We start from the raw sequence: 18,590 nt of genomic DNA on the forward strand, positions 1-18,590 counted from the left end.
TGTCGGGGGAAGCTCAAAGCCTCAGGGCACTGTTACAGGAAGCTAGCAGCCTCAGGGCACTGTCAGGGAAAAGCTCGCAGCATGAGCACAGGCCAACAACCACAATGAAGTTCTGTCTTGACACCAGGACTTTATTGTTCCATCAGCAGCACGGGATGCTGGGAAGGGACTGAGCGCAAAGGACTGTGGGCCATTGGAGCAGAGCACAGGATGCTGGGTCGGGCCCTGGGATTTTGGGGAGAGATATGCTGGCCAGGCCACGGCTGTGTCTGGAGCAAGGCATTCTGGGATGTCAGGGGTGAGGGCCCCACACTCTAGGGCATGCTGGGATGTTGGGGGTCTCTACAGCAGGGCATGCTGGGATGGTGGCAGTGGGGGCCCGTGCCCTGGCCCATGAAGGGATGTCAGGGGTCTCTACAGCACAATATGCTGGGAGTCTCTGGGATGGCGTTGATGGGGGGCACCCACTCCGGGGCATGCTGGGCAGCGGGAAGTCTTCTCAGCAGGCCATGCTGGGATGGCAGCGATGGGGGCCATTCCCCGGGGCATGCTGGGATGGTGGAGGTCAGGGGCGAGGGGTCAGGCCGGGGGCAGGAAGTGGAGGGCGGGGCTGAGGTGCTCCCGCAGCCAATCCTGGGTCTGGAAGAGGCTGAGGTAGAAGTCGCGGGGATGGTGCCTGTGGGGCGGTGGCTTCCTCTGCATCCGCCCCTGGTTGTCAGGGCGACTCTGGGCACACGGGTTGTAGGTGCCCCAGCTGACCACGCCCACCTGCAGGACCAGGCGGGGGCAGGGTGAGGGACCCAGGCATTGACCTCTCCCCCTCCCCGCCCAGGGGACCCAGGAGTCCGGGCCAGTGCGGGGGCTGCACCCACCTGGAAATACCTCATCTTCTTCTCCACGAACAAGGACCCGCCGGACTCACCTGCGGGGAGGGGAAATTGAGGCCTGGGGGGGGGCCAAGAGGCCCTGCCCCTATGGGCCAGGGGGCAGGGCCTAGTGCCCTCCCCCCCAGCCCCACCCCCACTGGTGCCACTATCCCAGCATGCCTTGCTCAGGGACTCCCACCTTCCCAGCATGCCTCATTCTGGCCCATGCCCTGCTCCGCTTCCCAGTATGTTCCTCCCTTCCCCCTGCCCCGCCTCTTCCTAGCATGCCCTGCTGACCCTTGCAGGTGGAGGCCTCAGGCTCGCCGGTGCTCTCAGGGCCGGAGCAGAGAAAGCGCTGCGTGACCACATCCGATACGTTTGCCTTGCCTGCATATAGCGTCCCTGGCTGCACTGCTCCCTCTGTGCAGCGTGCCCACTGTGGGGGGACAGGGGTGAGCACCCGTGTGCCAGAGTGCCCTTCTGCCTGCACACCTAAGTCCCCTTTGCCCAGATACTGAGGTTCCCCTCCATCAAAGGGGCTGTGGGAGCCCAGATGCCTGGGTTTCCCCCACCTGCCTGGACGCCAGGGTTCCCAGATGCCTGGGTTTCCCCTGACCCGGCTGCCTGGGTTCCCTCCAGCAAGGGGGCTGTGAGAGCCCGGATGCTTGGGTTCTCCCCTTGCTCTGATGCCTCAGTTTCAACCTGCCTGGACACCAGAGTTGCCACCCACCCGGACACCAGGGTTCACTCTAGCGAGGGAGCTGTAGGAGCCTGGGTGCCTGGGTCCCACCCCACCCAGATGCTGGAACTGCTCCCGCTCAAGACACCTAGGTCCCTCCCCTCCCAGATGCCTGGGTCGCTCACCATCTCATTGGTCTTGATGTGCACGCTCAGGCGCTCATTGTCCAGAGAGATGAACTGGGCCGGGACCCGTGCCTGCCTCAGCAGTTCTACCTCTGCCGGATGGACGGACGGAGAGATGGAAATGTCAGGACCCCGCGACGGACCCCCACCCCATGCCAGAGGTGAGACATGGGGATGCCCAGGAGAGCCCGGACACCTGGGTTCTCTGCACAGGGTTGGGGCTGGGGGATAGGAGTGGAAGGAGCTTGGGAGCCTGGATGCCCGGGATGGGGATGGGGTCTGGAAGCAGCGGGGTGGGCGCCTGGACGCCTGGGTTCTCTGCACCCACCGTGGTCCTTGCAGGTCGCCCTCACTGGTTTCCTCAGGGCTCGGTTCGCCTCCTTGGTGCAGGGCAGGCAGATCGGCCTGGGGGGTGGGGCTCATACTTATGGCCATGCCCCATCTTCAAGCCACACCCACAGTCTCTAAGCCAACCCTTACCTCTATGCCCTGCACTAAGCCCCACCCCTCACTTTCTATGCCCCGCCCACACTCTATGTCCAAACCCCATTCTCTAAGCCCCACCCCTTCATATGCCCCCCACACCTGATGGTGGCGGAAAAGTGCACGGGTCTCTCCAGCTGCAGCAGGGAGAGGTCATAGTCATAGAACTCAGGGATGCCTTGGTCCACCTTGGCCCGGACGTTGTACTGCGGGTGGTCGAAGCGCTGCGCAATTTGGATATCCTTGGAACCTGTCGCGGCCCCCAGGTCAGGATTGAGCCCACCCCGGCCAGGATTGGGGCCCATCATGGATCAGTATTGGGCCCCCTCCGCCAAAATCAGGCCCCCACAGGTCAGGATCAGGACCCATCATGGGTCAGGATTGGGAACCCCCTCCCCAACAGCCAGGATCGGGCCCCCACAGGTCAGGGTTGGGCCTCTTGCAGCCAGGATCAGGCTCTCTGGTCAAGATTGGACCCCACAGCCAGGATCGGGGACTGTCGTGGGTCAGGATTGGGCTCCTCCCAACAGTCAAAGTTGGGCCCCCGCAGGTCAGGATTGGGCCCCCCACATCCAGGACTGGGGCCTCCCTGTCAGAATTGGACCCCAACACAGCCAGGATGGGGTCCCCAGGTCAGAATCAGGGCCCATCATGGGTCAGGATCAGGCTCCCCTACAGCCAGGACCCCCAAGTCAGGATCAGGGCCTCACAGGCAGGATCAGCCCACCCCCCAGTCAGAATTGGGACTTCCCAGCCAGGATGGGGCCCCAGCTAGGATTGGGCCCTCTCCAGGTCAGAATTGGGCCACTTCACAGTCCAGAATTGCCTCCCTCCCCATCCCCAACCTCCTGCAAGGGTCCTATCCTCCCACAGGTCAGGATTGCACCCCACCAGGATCAGGCCCATCATGAGTCAGCATCTGCCCCCCACCCCCAAGACAAGATTGAACTGGGTGTCCAGCGCCCACTCCCCCAGGCTCCCCGGCCTGATCCTGACCCATGATGGTCCCTGATCCTGACCTGTGGTGGCCTGATTGTCACTGTGGTGGGGCCTGATCCTGATCCGGGGGGGTTCCAGGGGACCTTTTTTCCCACTCCTACTGGACACTTGGGTTCCCTGGGTGGGGAGTGGAGACTGTGGGGAGGGAGAGAGTTGGGAGGCTCCCAGATGCCTGGGTCCCTTACCTATGTTGACCCTCCAGAGCTTGGTGTTCTGCACATTGTTGAAGCAGTGCGCAGCTGTCAGCACCCAGCGGTCGGCCACCAGTGACCCCCGGCATGACTCCCCCCGTTCTGGCTGCAGGGTCCAGGGGGTCCAGGTCAACCACCGTGGGGACCCTGGTGTCCAGGGCCTGTCCCCCACTTCCTGGAGAACCCAGGTGCCCAGGGAGCACTGGGTGTGAGACCCAGGAATCCGGGTGGCACTGGCCAGCCCTTAGGTAGGTGGGGGCTCTGGGATGGGGTAGGGGACCCAGGTGTCTGAACAGCACTGCCTCTGGGTAGGTAGGAGGACCTGGGACAGGGTAGGGAACCCAGACATCCAGGCTGGGGCCCATCTGAAGCCTTCAGGGGGCGGGGGGTAGGACATAGGGAACCCAGGCATCCGGGGTCCCCCTTACCCTAATGACCACGTGCCAGGGGTTCATCTGCTGGGCTGTGGCACCCTCTGAGTGGTTCCCGAGTCCACACACCTCCCCGATGCTCTTCACATCTGGAGAGAGAGGGGGTGGGGTCAGCTCCGACCCCTCTCCTCAGCCCCAGGAGGAGAAGGGGATCTGGGATCTGCCCCCCAGGGGGGGCAGTTCTATACCCAAGATGCTGTCCAGGGTAGTGCGGAGCTCCACAGGGCCATTGAGCTTGAAGGCATGTTGCTCCCCAATCTTCTTGGAGGCAATGGCGTTGAGGTCTTCCCACTCCACATCCGTCTGCCCCACTCCAAAGGCATAGATGTCTGAGAGACAGGGCAGGTGTTGGTGCACCTAGGCCCCACTAGGCCCAGGCACCATGGGAAGGGATGTTGGGAAAGGTGGGTTCCATGGCATGGGGGCATTTGGGAACTTGCTGAAGCTTGGGGTAGGCAGTGGGGCACCTGGGACTGGGGTTGTGGCACCTAGAACAAGGTTTGGGGCACCTACAATGGGGTTGGGGCAGCTAGAACTGGTGTGGATGTACCTAAAACCACAGTCAAGGTGGTAGGAACCAGCATTGAGGTACCTAGAACTGGGATTGGGGGCACCCAGAACCATGGTCAATGCACACTGAACTCATGTTGAGGCATTTAGCACACCTAGAACCAGGATTGGTAGACGTAGAATTGGGCTGGGGCACCTGGAAGTGGTTGTGGTACTTAGACCCAGGATTTGGGCACCTAGAATGGGTGTTGGGGCACGTAGAACTGGTGTCGATGTACTTAAAACCACAGTCAAGGTGTCCAGAATTAGGGTTGAAACACTTAGACCTGGGGTTGGGGCCCCCTTGAACTAGGATTGGAGCATCTATAATCACAGTTAAGACATACCTAATTAGTGTTGTGGTATCTGGAGCTGGGGTTGGGGCACCTTACCAAGGATGGGGCACCTAGGACTGGGATTGGGGGCATTTAAAACAGCAGTCAAGGCACCCATAACAAGTGTCAAGGTATCAAGGACCAGTATTGGGCCACCAAGAACAGTGGATGAAGCACCTGAGTTACTTCATCTAGAAGCATGGTCAAGGCACCCAGAACTAATATCTAAGTATCTAGGATTGCGGTTGGAGCAACTACAACAGCAACTGGGGCACCTAAAATCTGTGTGAGTGCACCTAGAGTTACATTCAAGGCACCCAAAACTAGCATTGCAGTATTTAGGACTGCAGTTGGGGGCAACCAAAACTGGGATTGGGGTGCTTAGAATGGGATTGGGGTGCCTAGAATGTGAATGAACCTACAAGCATGGTCAAGGCGCCCAGAATTAGTGCCAGCATATCTAGGGCTGGGGCTAGAGCATGTAAAACCATTGCTGGGGCATCTAGAACAGCAACTGAAGCACCTAAAACTTCAATTAGGGCACCTGGAACCTGTGTGGATGCACCTAGAACTGTGGTCAAAGGACCCAGAACTAGTGTTGAGGCACCTAGAATGGGGATTGGAGCACCTAGAGCCTGTGTGGATGCATCTAGAACCATGGTCAAGACATCCAGAGCTAGTCTTTAGGCACCTGGAACCAGTGTTGGGGCACCTAGAACCTGTAGTGCAAAGAGCTCAGCTCCCGGGCCCTGTACAGGGACTGGGGGCCCCAAGACTAGCACAACCCCTGCATATGTGTGGATGCACCTAGAACCACAGCAAAGGCCTCTAGAACCACAGTGGAGGCACCTAGAATCAGGGTTGGGGCACCTAGAACCTGCAACACAAGGAACTCGGTGCCCAGGCGTTGACCAGGCACTGGGGTTCCAAGGACTGGCTGAGACTGGCTGGAAAAGCAGTGGGTAGATTCCCAGAGTCAGAAGGGCAAGGAACCCAACACTGAGGCACCTAGAACTGGGGAGCTTCCAGTGGTAGGCCTCTGGTACCCAGCAGCCAATTGTGTATCATCTGGCTACTCCAGGAACCAATAAGAGGCCAGCTCTAGGACCAGCTTGGAAGCACCTTGAATAGGCATGGCGTGAAGACCAGCACCAAGACCCTTCAGGGCCCAACTCACCCAGGTAATCATTCCTGTCTGGCTTCACCTCCAAGACATCTTCGATTTTGGTCACAGCATGTTTTGGGGACCCGCCCATGTTGAATTTGCCTGAAACAGCATCCAGTGGGAGTGAATGAGCGGGGCTGGGTCCTTCTCCACCAGAATCCCACCAGGGAAAACTAAGTCTGGAGCCACAGAAGGGTATAGAGAAGACCTCTCCTCCCCCTGGCAGATCCTCACCATCCGTCAGCAGGATGACAGCATGCCTTACTTTCTTCCACTCATCCGGTTTGTTGGTCTTGGACAACGCCTCCTTCTGGAAGATGATCCAGTGATAGATTTCCTGCAGTGCATCATGGATGTTGGTCCCTGTCCTGTTGCCATGAGCTGAGGGAGTGAGGGAGCGAATCAGGAGACCTGGACACCTAGAACCATCATGGAGCCCCCCCATAGTGGCCACGAAGCCTACTGCTGGTGTTGATGCACCGAGAACCCACTCACTCTGGGTCTAGGGCACCTGGTGCTCCCATGAGGTCCTGGTTGGGGACTGAGACACCTAAAACCCACCCCTATGGCTACCATGACCTCATGACCTGTCATGGCTGCAACCACATGACCTGTCATGGCCATGACCTCACAACCTGTCACAGTGGTGACCTCATGACCTGTTGTGGCCATGACCATATGACCCATCTCAGCTGTGACCACTGCTTGTCGTGGCCATAACCTCATGGCCTGCTGCAGCTGTGACCTCACATCCTCTCATGTTGGGTCTTGACACGCCTTGATGCTACTGGATGGGAAGTTTCTTCCACCACTCCTCAGAGCAGGCAACTGAGTCACTTCCCTCCCCAAACTGGCAACAGTTGTTTCAAGGAAACTTCCTGTGTCCTCACTGGGCCATGGATGACTCTGCTGGCATCCTTGGAAGACCTAGAACATGGGCAAGGAGAATCTAGAACCCAGCATGGCACCTTTCTTGCTCATGTGGTTCTCCACGCGTTCAAGGACTTCGTCAGCATCGCCAGCTTCTTCTCCATTTATGGGAACGATCACGATGGGCTTGGACGCATACGAGATGACGGCAAATTTCACAGGCACATCAAAGCTGGCAATCTGGGGGTGGGGGGCAAAAGAGAAGGGAGGCAAGGGAGCATGGAGTTAAGGGGACAGGGCAGAAAACCAGGGGAAGACCCGCCTTGGAGAACACGGGGGGGGGGGGGTGTCTCAGAGCCTGACCTGGTAATTAGGTACCTAAAACCAACCTTGGGGCACCTAGAATGTGCTCTGGAGGTACCTGGGATTGTGACCTAGGCTCTGCTTTGCCAATGACAGCTCCCCAGGGAAGCCTGAAATGCCAGCAGTGGCTCCTGTAAGGTGCTGCGACACAAATGAGCCAATGAGGAGGCCCCTCTCTGGTTCCTGCCTCTGGGAAGGGGGTTGGCCTAGATGGGCCTGTGCAGATTCCTTCCAGTCCTACCTGTCTATGACTATGACCCTATGTATGCCCTCTGGAGGCCTCTTCTAATCCAACATCTCTATGACTATCGTTCAATGATTTCTGGATGTCCCTTCTGGCTGCTGGATGATCAGAGTAGTGGCCAGCTGGACAACAGACCAGTGGTCCTTGGACTACTGGACTATAAGACTACTTGACTAGACTATTAGACTAGTAGGCTATGGACTTCAGGACTAATAGACTAGGTTCACCAACACCCACCCGCAGCCACGACAGGCCTTGAGGCACCTAGACACAGTGCCAGGAAGCCCAGGACCACTCCCCACATCCACCTCAGGCTCACCCGGTCCACCATGATCTTGACACAGTCCTTGAAGACCTGGAAGTTGGCCTCACTGACGCTCTTGGAGGCATCCACGAGCAGGTAGAGATGGAGGACACTGTCCTGGCTGAGGATCAGCCGCCGCTCCAGGGAGTCTGTCCCAGGATGTGGGGCAAATGGATAAGTGGGGCACTTAGGGTGAAGTAGGGGAGATGACCCCAGACCCTGCCCTTGTGGGGATGTTTTAATGCCCCCCAACTTCCTTTTTGTCCCCCCTAGGGCCTAAAAAAATCCTAGAGATTCCACCCCTAGGGGTTTCATCTCTGATCACCCCCTTCTTCACCCCCCTGGTCCTTTGATCTTCCCCAGCCCCCCACCCCCTTGGGGAGGGGTCTCATCCCCGATTCAGACCCTGATATTGACCTCTCACCCCTCACCCTGACTTAGGAGCTCTCCCTAACCTCCTCTCCCACCCCTGGGCAGCACTCACAGGTCTTGAGGACAGGCTGGTTTTGGTCGGTGGAGGTTGAGGAGGCCACAAAACCCAGGACACTAATCAGGGATGCCCCGAATGAGGCCGTGACATCCTCAGGCAAGTCGTAGGAGAAAGGGACTGTGGCAGGAGGACAGAGCAGGATTAGTATGAGGGTGGGAGAATGATGTCCTGGGTTCAAGGACATCTCAGGGAAGTGGAGCTGGGCTGGGAGGATCCATAGGGGAGTCTCGGGGGGAGGGGTGGGGGGGGCCTTAGGGTGGGGGGCTGGCCTCAGGGATTTTGGGGGTTGTGGGCTCTGTGGGGTATTAATTGTAGTGGGAGTTGCAGGGCTGGAACCAGGGGGTCTCAGGAGCTGAGGGGTCCAGTGGAGGGTTGGGGGGGTTGGCAGTTTAGGGCATCTCGGGAGAGGCCAGGTACTCACAGCGGCAGGTGGGCTCCGCCCCAGACCACTCCCCAGTGGGTAGGCACTCACGCTCAGGGGACCCCACTAGAGCCAGGGTCCCCTGGCAGCGGTAGGATACACGGTCACCCTGGCGGTAGCGGGAGCCACGCCGCAGCGCCCCGGCCGGTACACCAGGCTCGGGGCAGTGCTCCGCTGGAGGCAGGAGGAGCCATCAGGGATGGTATGAGGGCTGTGGAGAGACCTTCCAATGGCTTCCCCAACCCCCCCAATGGCTCCCCATACCCCCTAGTCCCCCAAGACCCTGCCAGAAGCCCCATGCCCCCCTGATACCCTCCATGGCTCCCAAATACCCCCCTAACATCCTCAGATTCCACCTGGTCTCCCAAGGATCCCCAGCCACTAAAGACCCCCCCCCCCCCCCCGAGCCCCACAGGACTCTGCCAGACCTCCTTAGGGCGTTAAATAAGTAGGAGACCCCAACCAGAGGGGCTGGGGGTCAGTACAGTGTAAAATCATCACAGCTGTCAAGCAGTTTTAGCCCATCTAAGAAAATTTGGGTTTTTTTTTTTTTCTTTACTGACAACCGAATGGTGTTTTTACTAGGGTTGAGGTTCCATCCTGAAAGTGGAGCCCAGCCCTTCTCACCCAGCAGAAGAGCCAGGCCTGGCAGCAGAATTCCATCTACATGAAGGTACGTCAGTAAAAAAGTGCATTGGGGGAAAAATATTGGATTGTCTGGAAAATTATTTGATGGTCAGGTAAAAAAATGGATTGTCTGGAAAAAGCTACCAGGAAAAAATATTAAGTGTCAGGAAAAATTGGACTTAGTAAAACGGTTTGATTTGATTATCAGAAAACATCTTGATTGTCAGTAAAAATGTTATCAGTAAAAATTGTGTGGTCAGTAAAAAGTTTTATCAAGAAAAAGAATTATCAGTGAAAATGTCTGTTAATAAAAAAAGTTGGATATCACTTAAAAATGGACGCTAATAAAGAGTGTTTTCAGTAAAAAGATAGTTGATAAAAAAGATTGTTAAGAAAAAATGTATCAGTAAGAACTGATATCAGTAAATAAAAGTGTTGAGAAAAGCTTGATGGAAAAGTAAAAAAAATGGAATCTTGGTTAAAAAGTCATTATCAGTAAATAAATTTGATTGTCACTAAAAAGTTTCGTTATTGGTAAAGCAGTTTGCAAGTGAAAAGATGATCAGCAAAAGACTGGTTTATGAGTCAAATGCTTATCAAATAAAAATGTTGGACTATCAGTAAAAAAAGTTGGTCAGGATGCAACATTGATTAACTTTAATCTTTTGATTGTCATTAGGAAGTTTGATTGTAAAACAAAAACAAATTGGGTTCCATGTAAAAAGCCATTACCTGTAAAAAAGTGTCTCTGCAAAAATATCTGTAAGAAAGACTGTCAGTAAAAAAAAAATTAAAAAAAATCGGGTGGTGGCAGAAAAGTTATCAGTAAAAAACCCTGTCAGTAAATATATATAAATATATATATATGTATTAGTAAAAAAATTGGATTTGTCAATAAAAAAGTCAGTAAAAAAGAGATCAGGAAATAATTGGATGGTTGGTAAAAGTTTGTCAGTAAAAAAAGATTGAAGGTCAGTAAAAAAAAAAAAAAGGATTGTTAATAAAAAAATTTCCTTTGATTTTCAACCCTGGAGCTAGGGGCTAGGCTCAGGGCCAAAGCTCAAGGTGTTGTTGGGGGGAGGGTGGGGGGCTCACCTCCATCATCGCAGGCTGGCATCTCCCCGTCCCAGCGGCCTGTGGGCAGGCAGCGACGCAGGGCGCTCCCACGCAGGGTGTAGCCATCACGGCACTCGAAGGTGAGCTCAGAGCCCACGAGATAGAAGGTGCGGCGTGGCCCCACAGTCCCATGCTCGAACTGCAGCTGTGGTGGGCACCGCATCTCTGCCCCCCAACCCCATGCAGAGTTATTGGGGGATCCAGGCATCTGAACACCCCACTCTCAACAATCCTGAAACCCAGAGCTGAAAGAACCCAGGTGTCCAGGTTCCCAGCTGCCCCACTCTCACCCCTCAGGCCCCAACCCCCACCCAGAGAACCCAGGTGTCTAGGCTCCCACCCCCACCCCCTCATCCCTGCCCAGAGAACCCAGGTGTCCAAATCCCAGCTACCCCACTCCCACCTCCTGGCCCTCACTCCTCTCCCAGAGAACCCAGGCATCTGGGCTCCCAAGCCCCCCCACTCCCACCACCCAACACCAGTCCCCTTACAGAGAACCCAGGTGTCCAAGGGGAGCTGCAGTACGTACTGCGGCAGGTAGGGGTGGGGTTGTGGGTGCTGGAGGAGGTACGCAGAGGGGTCCAATGCCCACTGGGTTGGCAGAGGCGGCTGGGCTGGGGGTAGGGGTAGGTGCCAAGGGGGCACAGGTAGGTGAGGAGGCTGCCTGGGCGCAACCCATCTGACAGGCTCACGTTGCCCCCCTGGATGCCCACATCCCCACTGCACTGGGGGGACTCAGCTGGCAGTAGGGCCCGGGCCCCAGAGCCTGAGGGGAGGCAGGCAGGCAGGTGAGCCCCAGGCATCAGGGCTCCTAGCCCCCCTGCTTCCACCCCCCCTCCTCTTCCAAGGAACCCAGGCATCCAAGTTGTCAGTCCCCCTTGTTCTCAGCCCCCCCTCTCCCCAGGGAACCCTGGTATCCAAGCTCCCAACCCCACCTGCTCTATCTACTACTGCCACTCCCCTCCCAGGGAACCCAGGCATCCGGGATCTCCGTCCCCCTGCTCTCACCCCAACCCAGAGAACCCAGGCGTACAGGCTCCCAGTCCCCCCCCCCCCGCCAAAAATATCTTGGGGTGCCCCTAGCTGGATCTCACCCCCCAGCTGGGGGGCTGAAAGAGGGACCCACATCCCCCTATACCTGAGGTGAGGATGAGAAGCAGGAGGGCGCAGAGTGGGGGGACCATGGCAGGGCAGGTTGTGGCTGCTCCAGTGCCGGCTGCTCTGCTCTGGTGGAAATCCTGCCCACCCTGGGTTGGGAGGGGCCTGGGCTGTATCCCCCCCCCCTCCCCCCCACACAAACAGCCCTCCCACCCCTTCAGCCCTTCCCGTAAATGCCTTCTGGGTTAATGGGTACCCAGGGGTTGATTGACAGTCTGGCAGGGAACCCAGGCGTCCAGGCTCCAGCTGGCTAGCCCTCACTCCCTCTTCCCAGAGCTGGCAGGGAACCCAGGCGTCCGGGATCCACCTCCCCATCCCTGCCCCCCGAACCACCCCACTTCCCTCAGAGCTGGAGAGAACCCAGGTGTCCGGGTTCCCAGCTGCCCCTGCTCTCACCCCTAGCCTGCACTGCCCTCCAGGAGAACCCAGGTGTCTGGGCTTCCCCCTGAAACACACATTCGGGTCCAGGCTGGGGTCGGACCCCCGGGGGCAGAAGCCCTGGGGGCGGGGATGGGAACTGGTGGGGGGCTTGGAGGGGGTGACCCAGCTCAGCTGCCTTGTGGCTGTGCCCCATGTCTGTATGCACATATGTGACCCTTATCCTGGGGTAAGGTTGAAGTAGACACACGGATGGGCCCCTTAATCCATATTACAGATGCACAGAGACTGAAGGCCAGGGTAGTTGTGGGTTAAACCTAGACTGGACACACAGATGGGTCCAATAATCTGGATTAAAGACACACAGACACTTGAGGCCAGTGTAGACCTGGGTTAAGCCCAGAGTGGACACACAGACAGGCTCATTAATCTAGATTAATGACCAACAGATCCTGAAGCCAGTGTGGACATGATTTAAACCTAGAGCAGACACACAGACAGGTCTGTTAACCTGGATTAAGGACAGATGGACACTGAGGCCAGTGCTGATGTGGTTAACTCTGGAGCAGACACACAAATGGGCCCTGTAATCTGCATTAAGAAGACGCGGATGCCTGGAAGGACGGACAATGGGAGAAGAGACACCTCTGAGCCGGAGCTCCGTGTAAACATGTGTTAAACTGAGAGTGGACACATGGATAGGTTACTCTCCTCCATGGATTGGGGAGGGGGGGGGCGGGGGGGAGGGGTTCCATCCAGTTTAAGGATTGATGAAAACTGAGCCAGTATCTGTTAACCAGATTAAGAACATCCCAATGCTGAGCCCCGTGTAGATGTGGGTTAAAGTAGGAGTGTGTGAACAGATGGGCCTGTTAATCCAGACAGAAACTGAGGCCCATGTAGACAAGTGTAAAACCCTGGAGTGGACACATGGATGGACCTGTTAATCTGGATTATAGATATGCAGCCACTGAACCACTGTAGAGGTAAATTAACCTAGAGCGGACACATAGATGAACCTGCTAACCTGGATTAACTACAGACAGGTTTATTAACATGGATTAACCATAGATGGGCCCATTAACCTGGATTAGCCTGGACACACAGATAGGCCTGTTAATTCAAGTTAAGGACGCACATACAATGTGTCAGCACAGAGATGAGTTAAACCTTCAGGAGACACAGATGAGCATGTTAACCTGGATTAAGGACACAGGGGCATCTACGGCCTTGTGTAGATGTGGATAAAACCACAGTGGGGTGGGATGTTAATCCAGATTAAAGCCACCTACAAGGATGGACAATGGGGCAGAACCCCCCAGGCCCAGAGACCTAAGTAAAAGTGGGTTAAACCTAGAGTGGACACACAGACGGGTCCTTTAATCTGGATTCAAGACACATGGACACTGAGCCCCATGTATACACGAGTTAAAATGGGAGCAGACATGCATGACCTCTTTAATCCATGTTATGGATGCATGGACCGAGCCAGTATAGACCTGGTTTACAAGGGGAGTGGACACACAATCAGGTTTGTTAATATGGATTAACAACACACAGGACCAGAGCCAATGAAGATGTGATTTAACCCTGAAGTGGGCACATGGACAGGTCCATTAATCTGGATTAAGGACACACGAACCCTGAGCCCCATGTAGCCATGGGTTAAATCCAAAGTAGATACACAGATGGGCCCATTAATCCAGATTAAGGATACACAGACATTGAGCCCAGTGTAGACAGGGTTAAGAATGCAATAGACACAGGGACAGGCCTGTTAATCCAGATTAAGGACACGGACACCCCATGAAGACGTGGGCAAAAGCCGCAGCGGTTCCCACAGCACCTTGGGTACCACGGGGCCCCCTGAAGCCGCCTGGTCCTCCAGGTGTCCCACAATGCATTGTGCTGCACCTGCGGCACCACTCGGGTGTGAGCCGGGACCTCTACTGCTCTGGGGTCAGCTCATTTAAACCCTGGGGGTCCCAGGCCCCCCGCTCCCGCCCCAGCCCCGCTCCTTGCCAGAGTGCCCAGGTGTGGTGGCGAGGTGGGGCTCCTTTAAGTGTGAATGTGGGCGGGGGAGCTGGTAGCTATGGTGATTCCAGGAGAAGGGCTCAGAATTCTCTCCCGGCGCCCGGTGATGACATCCCGGTGCCCGGTGATGGCGTTCGCGACATTGAAAGTGGAGGGTGGGATTTAAAAGCTCCGTTCCTCCATCGATCCCACAGTGCTCCGGGGCGGACTCCCACCCCGCCACCCATCCCACAATGCTCCGAGACAGCCTCCTCCTCCGCCTCCTCCCCTTCAGCTCCCACAATGCACCGGGGCAGCCCCGCCCCCACTTCCCACGCTGCTTTCAGGCCAACACAAAGCCTCTTCCCACAATGCACCACGCAGCCCCCCCTCAACCCGCCCCCCGCCCCCTTAAGACCCCCCCTCTCCCTTGTGTCCAATTTCTATCCGGCGGACAAATAACCGCCCCCCCTTGGTGGGCGCCCTGTCCCTTTAAGGGGCCCCGGCCTCGCTCGGCCCCTTTAATTCGCTCGCTCCGGAGCTGCCTCCCGGTTCGCAGAGGCGGGGGGAACCCGGCCCCCCCACGCGCCCGGTCAGGGGGGGCTGCGGCGGAGGGGGGCGTATAGGGGGAGGGGCTGGGGGGTATGCAATAGAGGGAGGGGCTAGGGGGGTGGTCGTGCCATGGGGGGAGGGGCTGGGGGGGTCCATGCAGTGGGGTGGAGGGGCTCCATGCAGCAAGGGGGAGGAGCAGGGGGTCCCACAATGGGGGGACATGCAATGGGGAGTGGCTGGGGGGGTCCACGCAGTGAAGGGGAGGGCTGGGACAGGGGTCCGTGCAGTAGGGGGCAGGGATGGGGGGGGTCTGTGTAGCGAGGGGGAGGGGCTGGGGTCATCCATGCAATGGGGCAGGGGCTGGGGGCTCCAGCTATTGACCCCCACCTTTCTCTTGCAGCTTCATCAGGTGCACCCCACTGTCGGCCACCTGGAGCTCTCCCAGCTGCCTGCACCCCCCTGCTTGGCCCCTCCTGGGCCCCCCCACCCCCATCTTCCCCAGTGCGTCCCAAACCCCATCTCCACTCTCCTGGCTCCCCCATTCCCTTCCAGCCCTGCCCCCGTCTCTGCCCCTCTCCTTCCCCCCCAGCCCCAACTCCTTCACCCATTTCTTGCCCCTGACTCCCCCACCCTTCCAAGCCCCCCCAAAACCCCTGTCTCAGCCCCCCAGGCCCTTCCAAGCCGCTCCAGCTCCCCCCAAACCCCCCACTTCCCCACAACCTGCCATCTTAGCTCCCCCAGAGCCCCTATCTCAACCCCCCCAGGCCCCTCCAGCTTTTTCCAACAGTGCCCGCACTCATCCAGCCCCCCGAACCCCTATCTCCTGCCCCCCAAGACCACCCACCTGTCCCCAGACATCTCCAAGCCCCCCAAACCCCTATCTCAGCCCCCCAGACTCCTCCCCAAGACCACCCAGCCTGCCCCAGAGCCCCTCAAGCCACTCCAGCTGCCCCCAACCCCCCCAGCCACTTCTGAACCCCCCTCAGACACATCCAAGCCCCCCCGTTTCTTTCCCCTAGACAGGCCTCTAGACACCCCCAAGCCGCTCGAGCTCGCCCACTCTCAACCCTCCCAGGTTCCCCCAAATCCCTATCTGCACTCATCCAGAGCCCTCGGGTCCCCATAGCAACCCCATCTCAGTCCCTCACCTCCCCAGGTCCATCCAACCCCCCATCTCGGCCCCTCCAAAGCCCCTGGGTCCCCCCAGCATCCCCACCCCGGCCCCCCAGGCCCCGTCTCTGGGCGCAACAATGGCATCGGGGCCGGAGCTGCTGCGCTTCCAGCTGCCAGGCCACGAGGCAGCCACGCTGCGCAACATGAACCAGCTGCGGGCCGAGGAGCGGTTCTGCGACGTGACCATCGTGGCCGAGAGCCTCAAGTTCCGGGGGCACAAGGTGATCCTGGCAGCCTGCTCACCCTTCCTGCGCGACCAGTTCCTGCTCAACCCCAGCTCCGAGCTGCAGGTCTCGCTGGTCCACAGCGCCCGCATTGTGGCCGACCTGCTGCTTTCCTGCTACACGGGTGCCCTGGAGTTTGCCGTCCGCGATGTAGTCAACTACCTGACGGCTGCCAGTTACCTGCAGATGGAACATGTGGTGGAAAAGTGCCGCAATGCCTTGTCCCAGTTCATTGAGCCCCGCATCGGCCTTAAGGAGGACAAGCCAGGGGCAGGCGGGGGCCCGCGCCCAGCCCCCTTGCGCCACACCAAACCGGCCCCCCGCAAGCCTCGCCCACCTGTCAAGCTGGAGCTGCGCCTGGCCGAGGAGCCTGAGCCCAAGGATGAGGACGATGATGACGAGGAGGATGACGGGGATGAGGATGCCGTGTCCGACATCTGCATTGTCAAGGTGGAGTCAGCCTATGAGGTGGCCCAGCGCCACCGCAAGCAGCACCTGCTGCAGCCTGCCTGGGCCAAGGATGGGGCAGCAGGGGCCAGCTGGGTCAAGGACGGGTCTTCTACCGCCAACTGGGTCAAGGATGGGTCTTCCACAGGCAGCTGGGCCAAGGATGGGTTGTCGCCAAGCAACTGGACAAAGGAGGGGTCATCGGCGGCCAACTGGACAAAGGAGGGGACATCGGCAGCCAACTGGGTCAAAGAGGGGTCAGCCATGGCCAACTGGAGCAAAGAAGGGTCTTCCATGGCCAACTGGGCGAAGGAGGGGTCATCGCCAGGTAACTGGGCAAAAGAGGGGTCGTCGCCGGGCAACTGGAGCAAAGAGAGGTCATCACCGTCCAACTGGGCCAAGGAAGGGTCGTCGCCGGGGACGTGGGCCAAGGAAGGGTCGTCGCCAGGGACGTGGGCCAAGGAGGGGTCGTCACCAGGGGCGTGGGCCAAGGAGGGCAGCTGGGCCAAGGAGGGCCCCGGTGACGGCGAGGGTGAGGACCCGGGCCCCGAGGCGGCCGGGCCAGCACCAGGTGAGCCAGGCAAGGCGGTGCCAGGTGTGGTGAAAGCCCGCTATGCCCTGGCAGAGGACACGGAGGGCGAGGGGCTCCTGCTGCTGCCCCCGGGGGCCTACCTGGAGCCCGGGCCACCCAGCGGGGGTGGGCACGGGGCCGGGGGTGCGGGCGGGGGGCCGGCGCGCTGTGCCAAGTGTGGCGAGGCCTTCCAAGGGGTGGAGAAGCTGGTGTTCCACATGCGGGCCCAGCACTTTGTCTTCATGTGCCCGCGCTGCGGGAAGCAGTTCAACCACAGCAGTAACCTCAACCGGCACATGAACGTGCACCGCGGCGTCAAGTCCCACTCGTGCGGTGTCTGCGGCAAGAGCTTCACACAGAAGTCCACGCTGCACGACCACCTCAACCTGCACAGCGGCCTGCGGCCCTACCGCTGCTCCTACTGCGACGTGCGCTTCGCTCACAAACCCGCCATCCGCCGCCACCTCAAGGAGCAGCATGGCAAGACTACGGCCGAGAACGTGCTGGAAGCCAGCGTGGCCGAGATCAACGTGCTCGTCCGCTGAGCCAGGGCTGGGTGGGGTGTGGGGGGCCCAGGGGCCTGGAGAACCCAGGTGTCCAGGGTCCAGATCCCGTAGCAGGTAGAGATCACAGGCATCGGGTGCCTGGACCCTGCTGTGGGTGGAGAACCCACACATCCAGGTGTCCAGATCCCATAGCAAGTAGAGAACCCAGGTGTCCGGATCCCATAGCAGGTAGAGAACCCAGGTGTCCGGGTGCCTGGACCCCACTGAGGGTGGAGAGCCCGGGTGTCCGGGGTCCGGATCCCGTAGCAGGTAGAAAATCCGGGTGCCTGGATGGCATGGCAGTGCAGAACCCACAGCAGACAGAGGACCCAAGTATCCAGGTGCCCGGACCCGCCATGGGAAGAGAACCCAGGTGTCCAGACCTCATAGCAGATACAGCAGGGGTTCCCAACCCCCGGTCCACAGCCCGGTGCTAGGATGGGACGGGCTGGCTGCCGGACCAGAAGTGATTGCGGACCGGCAAACTGCGGACTGGAAATGATGGGGATCCTGCAGACTGGCAGCCAACCCTTCCCTACGCGGAGTAGAAACAAGGGTTGGGGTTGGTCCGCAGTTTGCCGGTCCACGGTCGCTTGCCGGCCCTCAGCATAAGAAGGCTGGGAACCCTGCGACGGAGAACCGGGCGTCCGGTGCATGGGTGAGACCCCCGGTGCCCAGGTCCCGTAGCAGGTCGAGATCCCAGGGTCCCGACTCCCCGGCGGAAGGAGGCACCAGGCGTGCAGGAGTCTGGCCCCTGGGTAGTGCAGGTCCCGCGGCTGGAGAGGACTGGGGGGGGGGGGGGTGAAGCGGAGTTGAGGGTGTAATGGGGGGGCCCGGACGCCTGGGGTCTCCGGAGGGGGGGCGAGTTGCCATCAACCAAAGAATAACCACGTGAGCCCGCGGAGGGGCGGGGCCTGGGGGCTCCGGTAGCAGTAGCAGTAGTAAGAGGTATTACCCCGTGGTAGGCGGGGCTAGATGGGGCGGGGCCTAGACCCTGCTGGGGTGGGGGGCGGGCCTGGGCCCGGGGGGCGGGGCCATAGAGGATTAACCGTTTTTAGACTTTTTAACTTTTTTTTTAATTAAAATAATTCAAAAGGAAATAAAATTTGAGACGTTTTTATTGGGGGGGAGGCGGGGCCCGGCCGCTTGGGTGGTCTGCGGGGGCGGGGCCGGGCGCGGACGACCGGGGAGGGGGGGGCCCGGCACCACGT

General features: G+C 58.7%; 2 protein-coding genes across 3 annotated transcripts; one reads left to right on the plus strand and one right to left on the minus strand.

Moving 5' to 3' along the window:
* Positions 1 to 105: 105 nt before the first annotated feature.
* Positions 106 to 11,567, minus strand: LOC102574290 (complement C2). The gene is made up of 18 exons (XM_006268968.4): positions 11,457 to 11,567; positions 10,848 to 11,084; positions 10,298 to 10,483; positions 8,576 to 8,749; positions 8,149 to 8,271; positions 7,680 to 7,813; positions 6,852 to 6,993; positions 6,118 to 6,264; positions 5,896 to 5,985; positions 4,023 to 4,163; positions 3,832 to 3,923; positions 3,398 to 3,509; positions 2,316 to 2,463; positions 2,059 to 2,135; positions 1,731 to 1,822; positions 1,164 to 1,302; positions 873 to 922; positions 106 to 768 (listed from the first exon to the last, which is right to left on the minus strand). The coding sequence occupies exons 1-18, from the start codon at positions 11,500 to 11,502 to the stop codon at positions 580 to 582; spliced, it is 2,319 nt and encodes a 772-aa protein (XP_006269030.3). The 5' UTR covers positions 11,503 to 11,567; the 3' UTR covers positions 106 to 579.
* A 2,700-nt stretch (positions 11,568 to 14,267) lies between these two features.
* ZBTB12 (zinc finger and BTB domain containing 12) lies at positions 14,268 to 18,484 on the plus strand. Of its 2 annotated transcripts, none has more exons than XM_006268969.4 (2): positions 14,268 to 14,459; positions 14,820 to 18,484. In XM_006268969.4, the coding sequence occupies exon 2, from the start codon at positions 15,670 to 15,672 to the stop codon at positions 17,377 to 17,379; it is 1,710 nt and encodes a 569-aa protein (XP_006269031.1). In that variant the 5' UTR covers positions 14,268 to 14,459; positions 14,820 to 15,669; the 3' UTR covers positions 17,380 to 18,484. The 2 variants fall into 2 exon arrangements, with proteins under 2 accessions (XP_006269031.1, XP_059571231.1); XM_059715248.1 differs by having other exon boundaries at positions 14,268 to 14,418.
* Positions 18,485 to 18,590: the final 106 nt, after the last annotated feature.

Source organism: Alligator mississippiensis, chromosome 11, assembly GCF_030867095.1.
Source record: "Alligator mississippiensis isolate rAllMis1 chromosome 11, rAllMis1, whole genome shotgun sequence".
Taxonomy (NCBI): domain Eukaryota; kingdom Metazoa; phylum Chordata; order Crocodylia; family Alligatoridae; genus Alligator; species Alligator mississippiensis.

Coding starts and splice junctions, on each gene's coding strand:
- ZBTB12 (XM_006268969.4), top strand. CDS start 15,670: ATGGCATCGGGGCCGGAGCTGCTGCGCTTCCAGCTGCCAGGCCACGAG.
- LOC102574290 (XM_006268968.4), bottom strand. CDS start 11,502: ATGGTCCCCCCACTCTGCGCCCTCCTGCTTCTCATCCTCACCTCAG. Junction 7,814..8,148: donor CCAGCCTGTCCTCAAGACCT/GTGAGTGCTGCC, acceptor ATCCTGGGACAG/ACTCCCTGGAGCGGCGGCTG. Junction 3,510..3,831: donor CCTGGCACGTGGTCATTAGG/GTAAGGGGGACC, acceptor TGGACCCTGCAG/CCAGAACGGGGGGAGTCATG.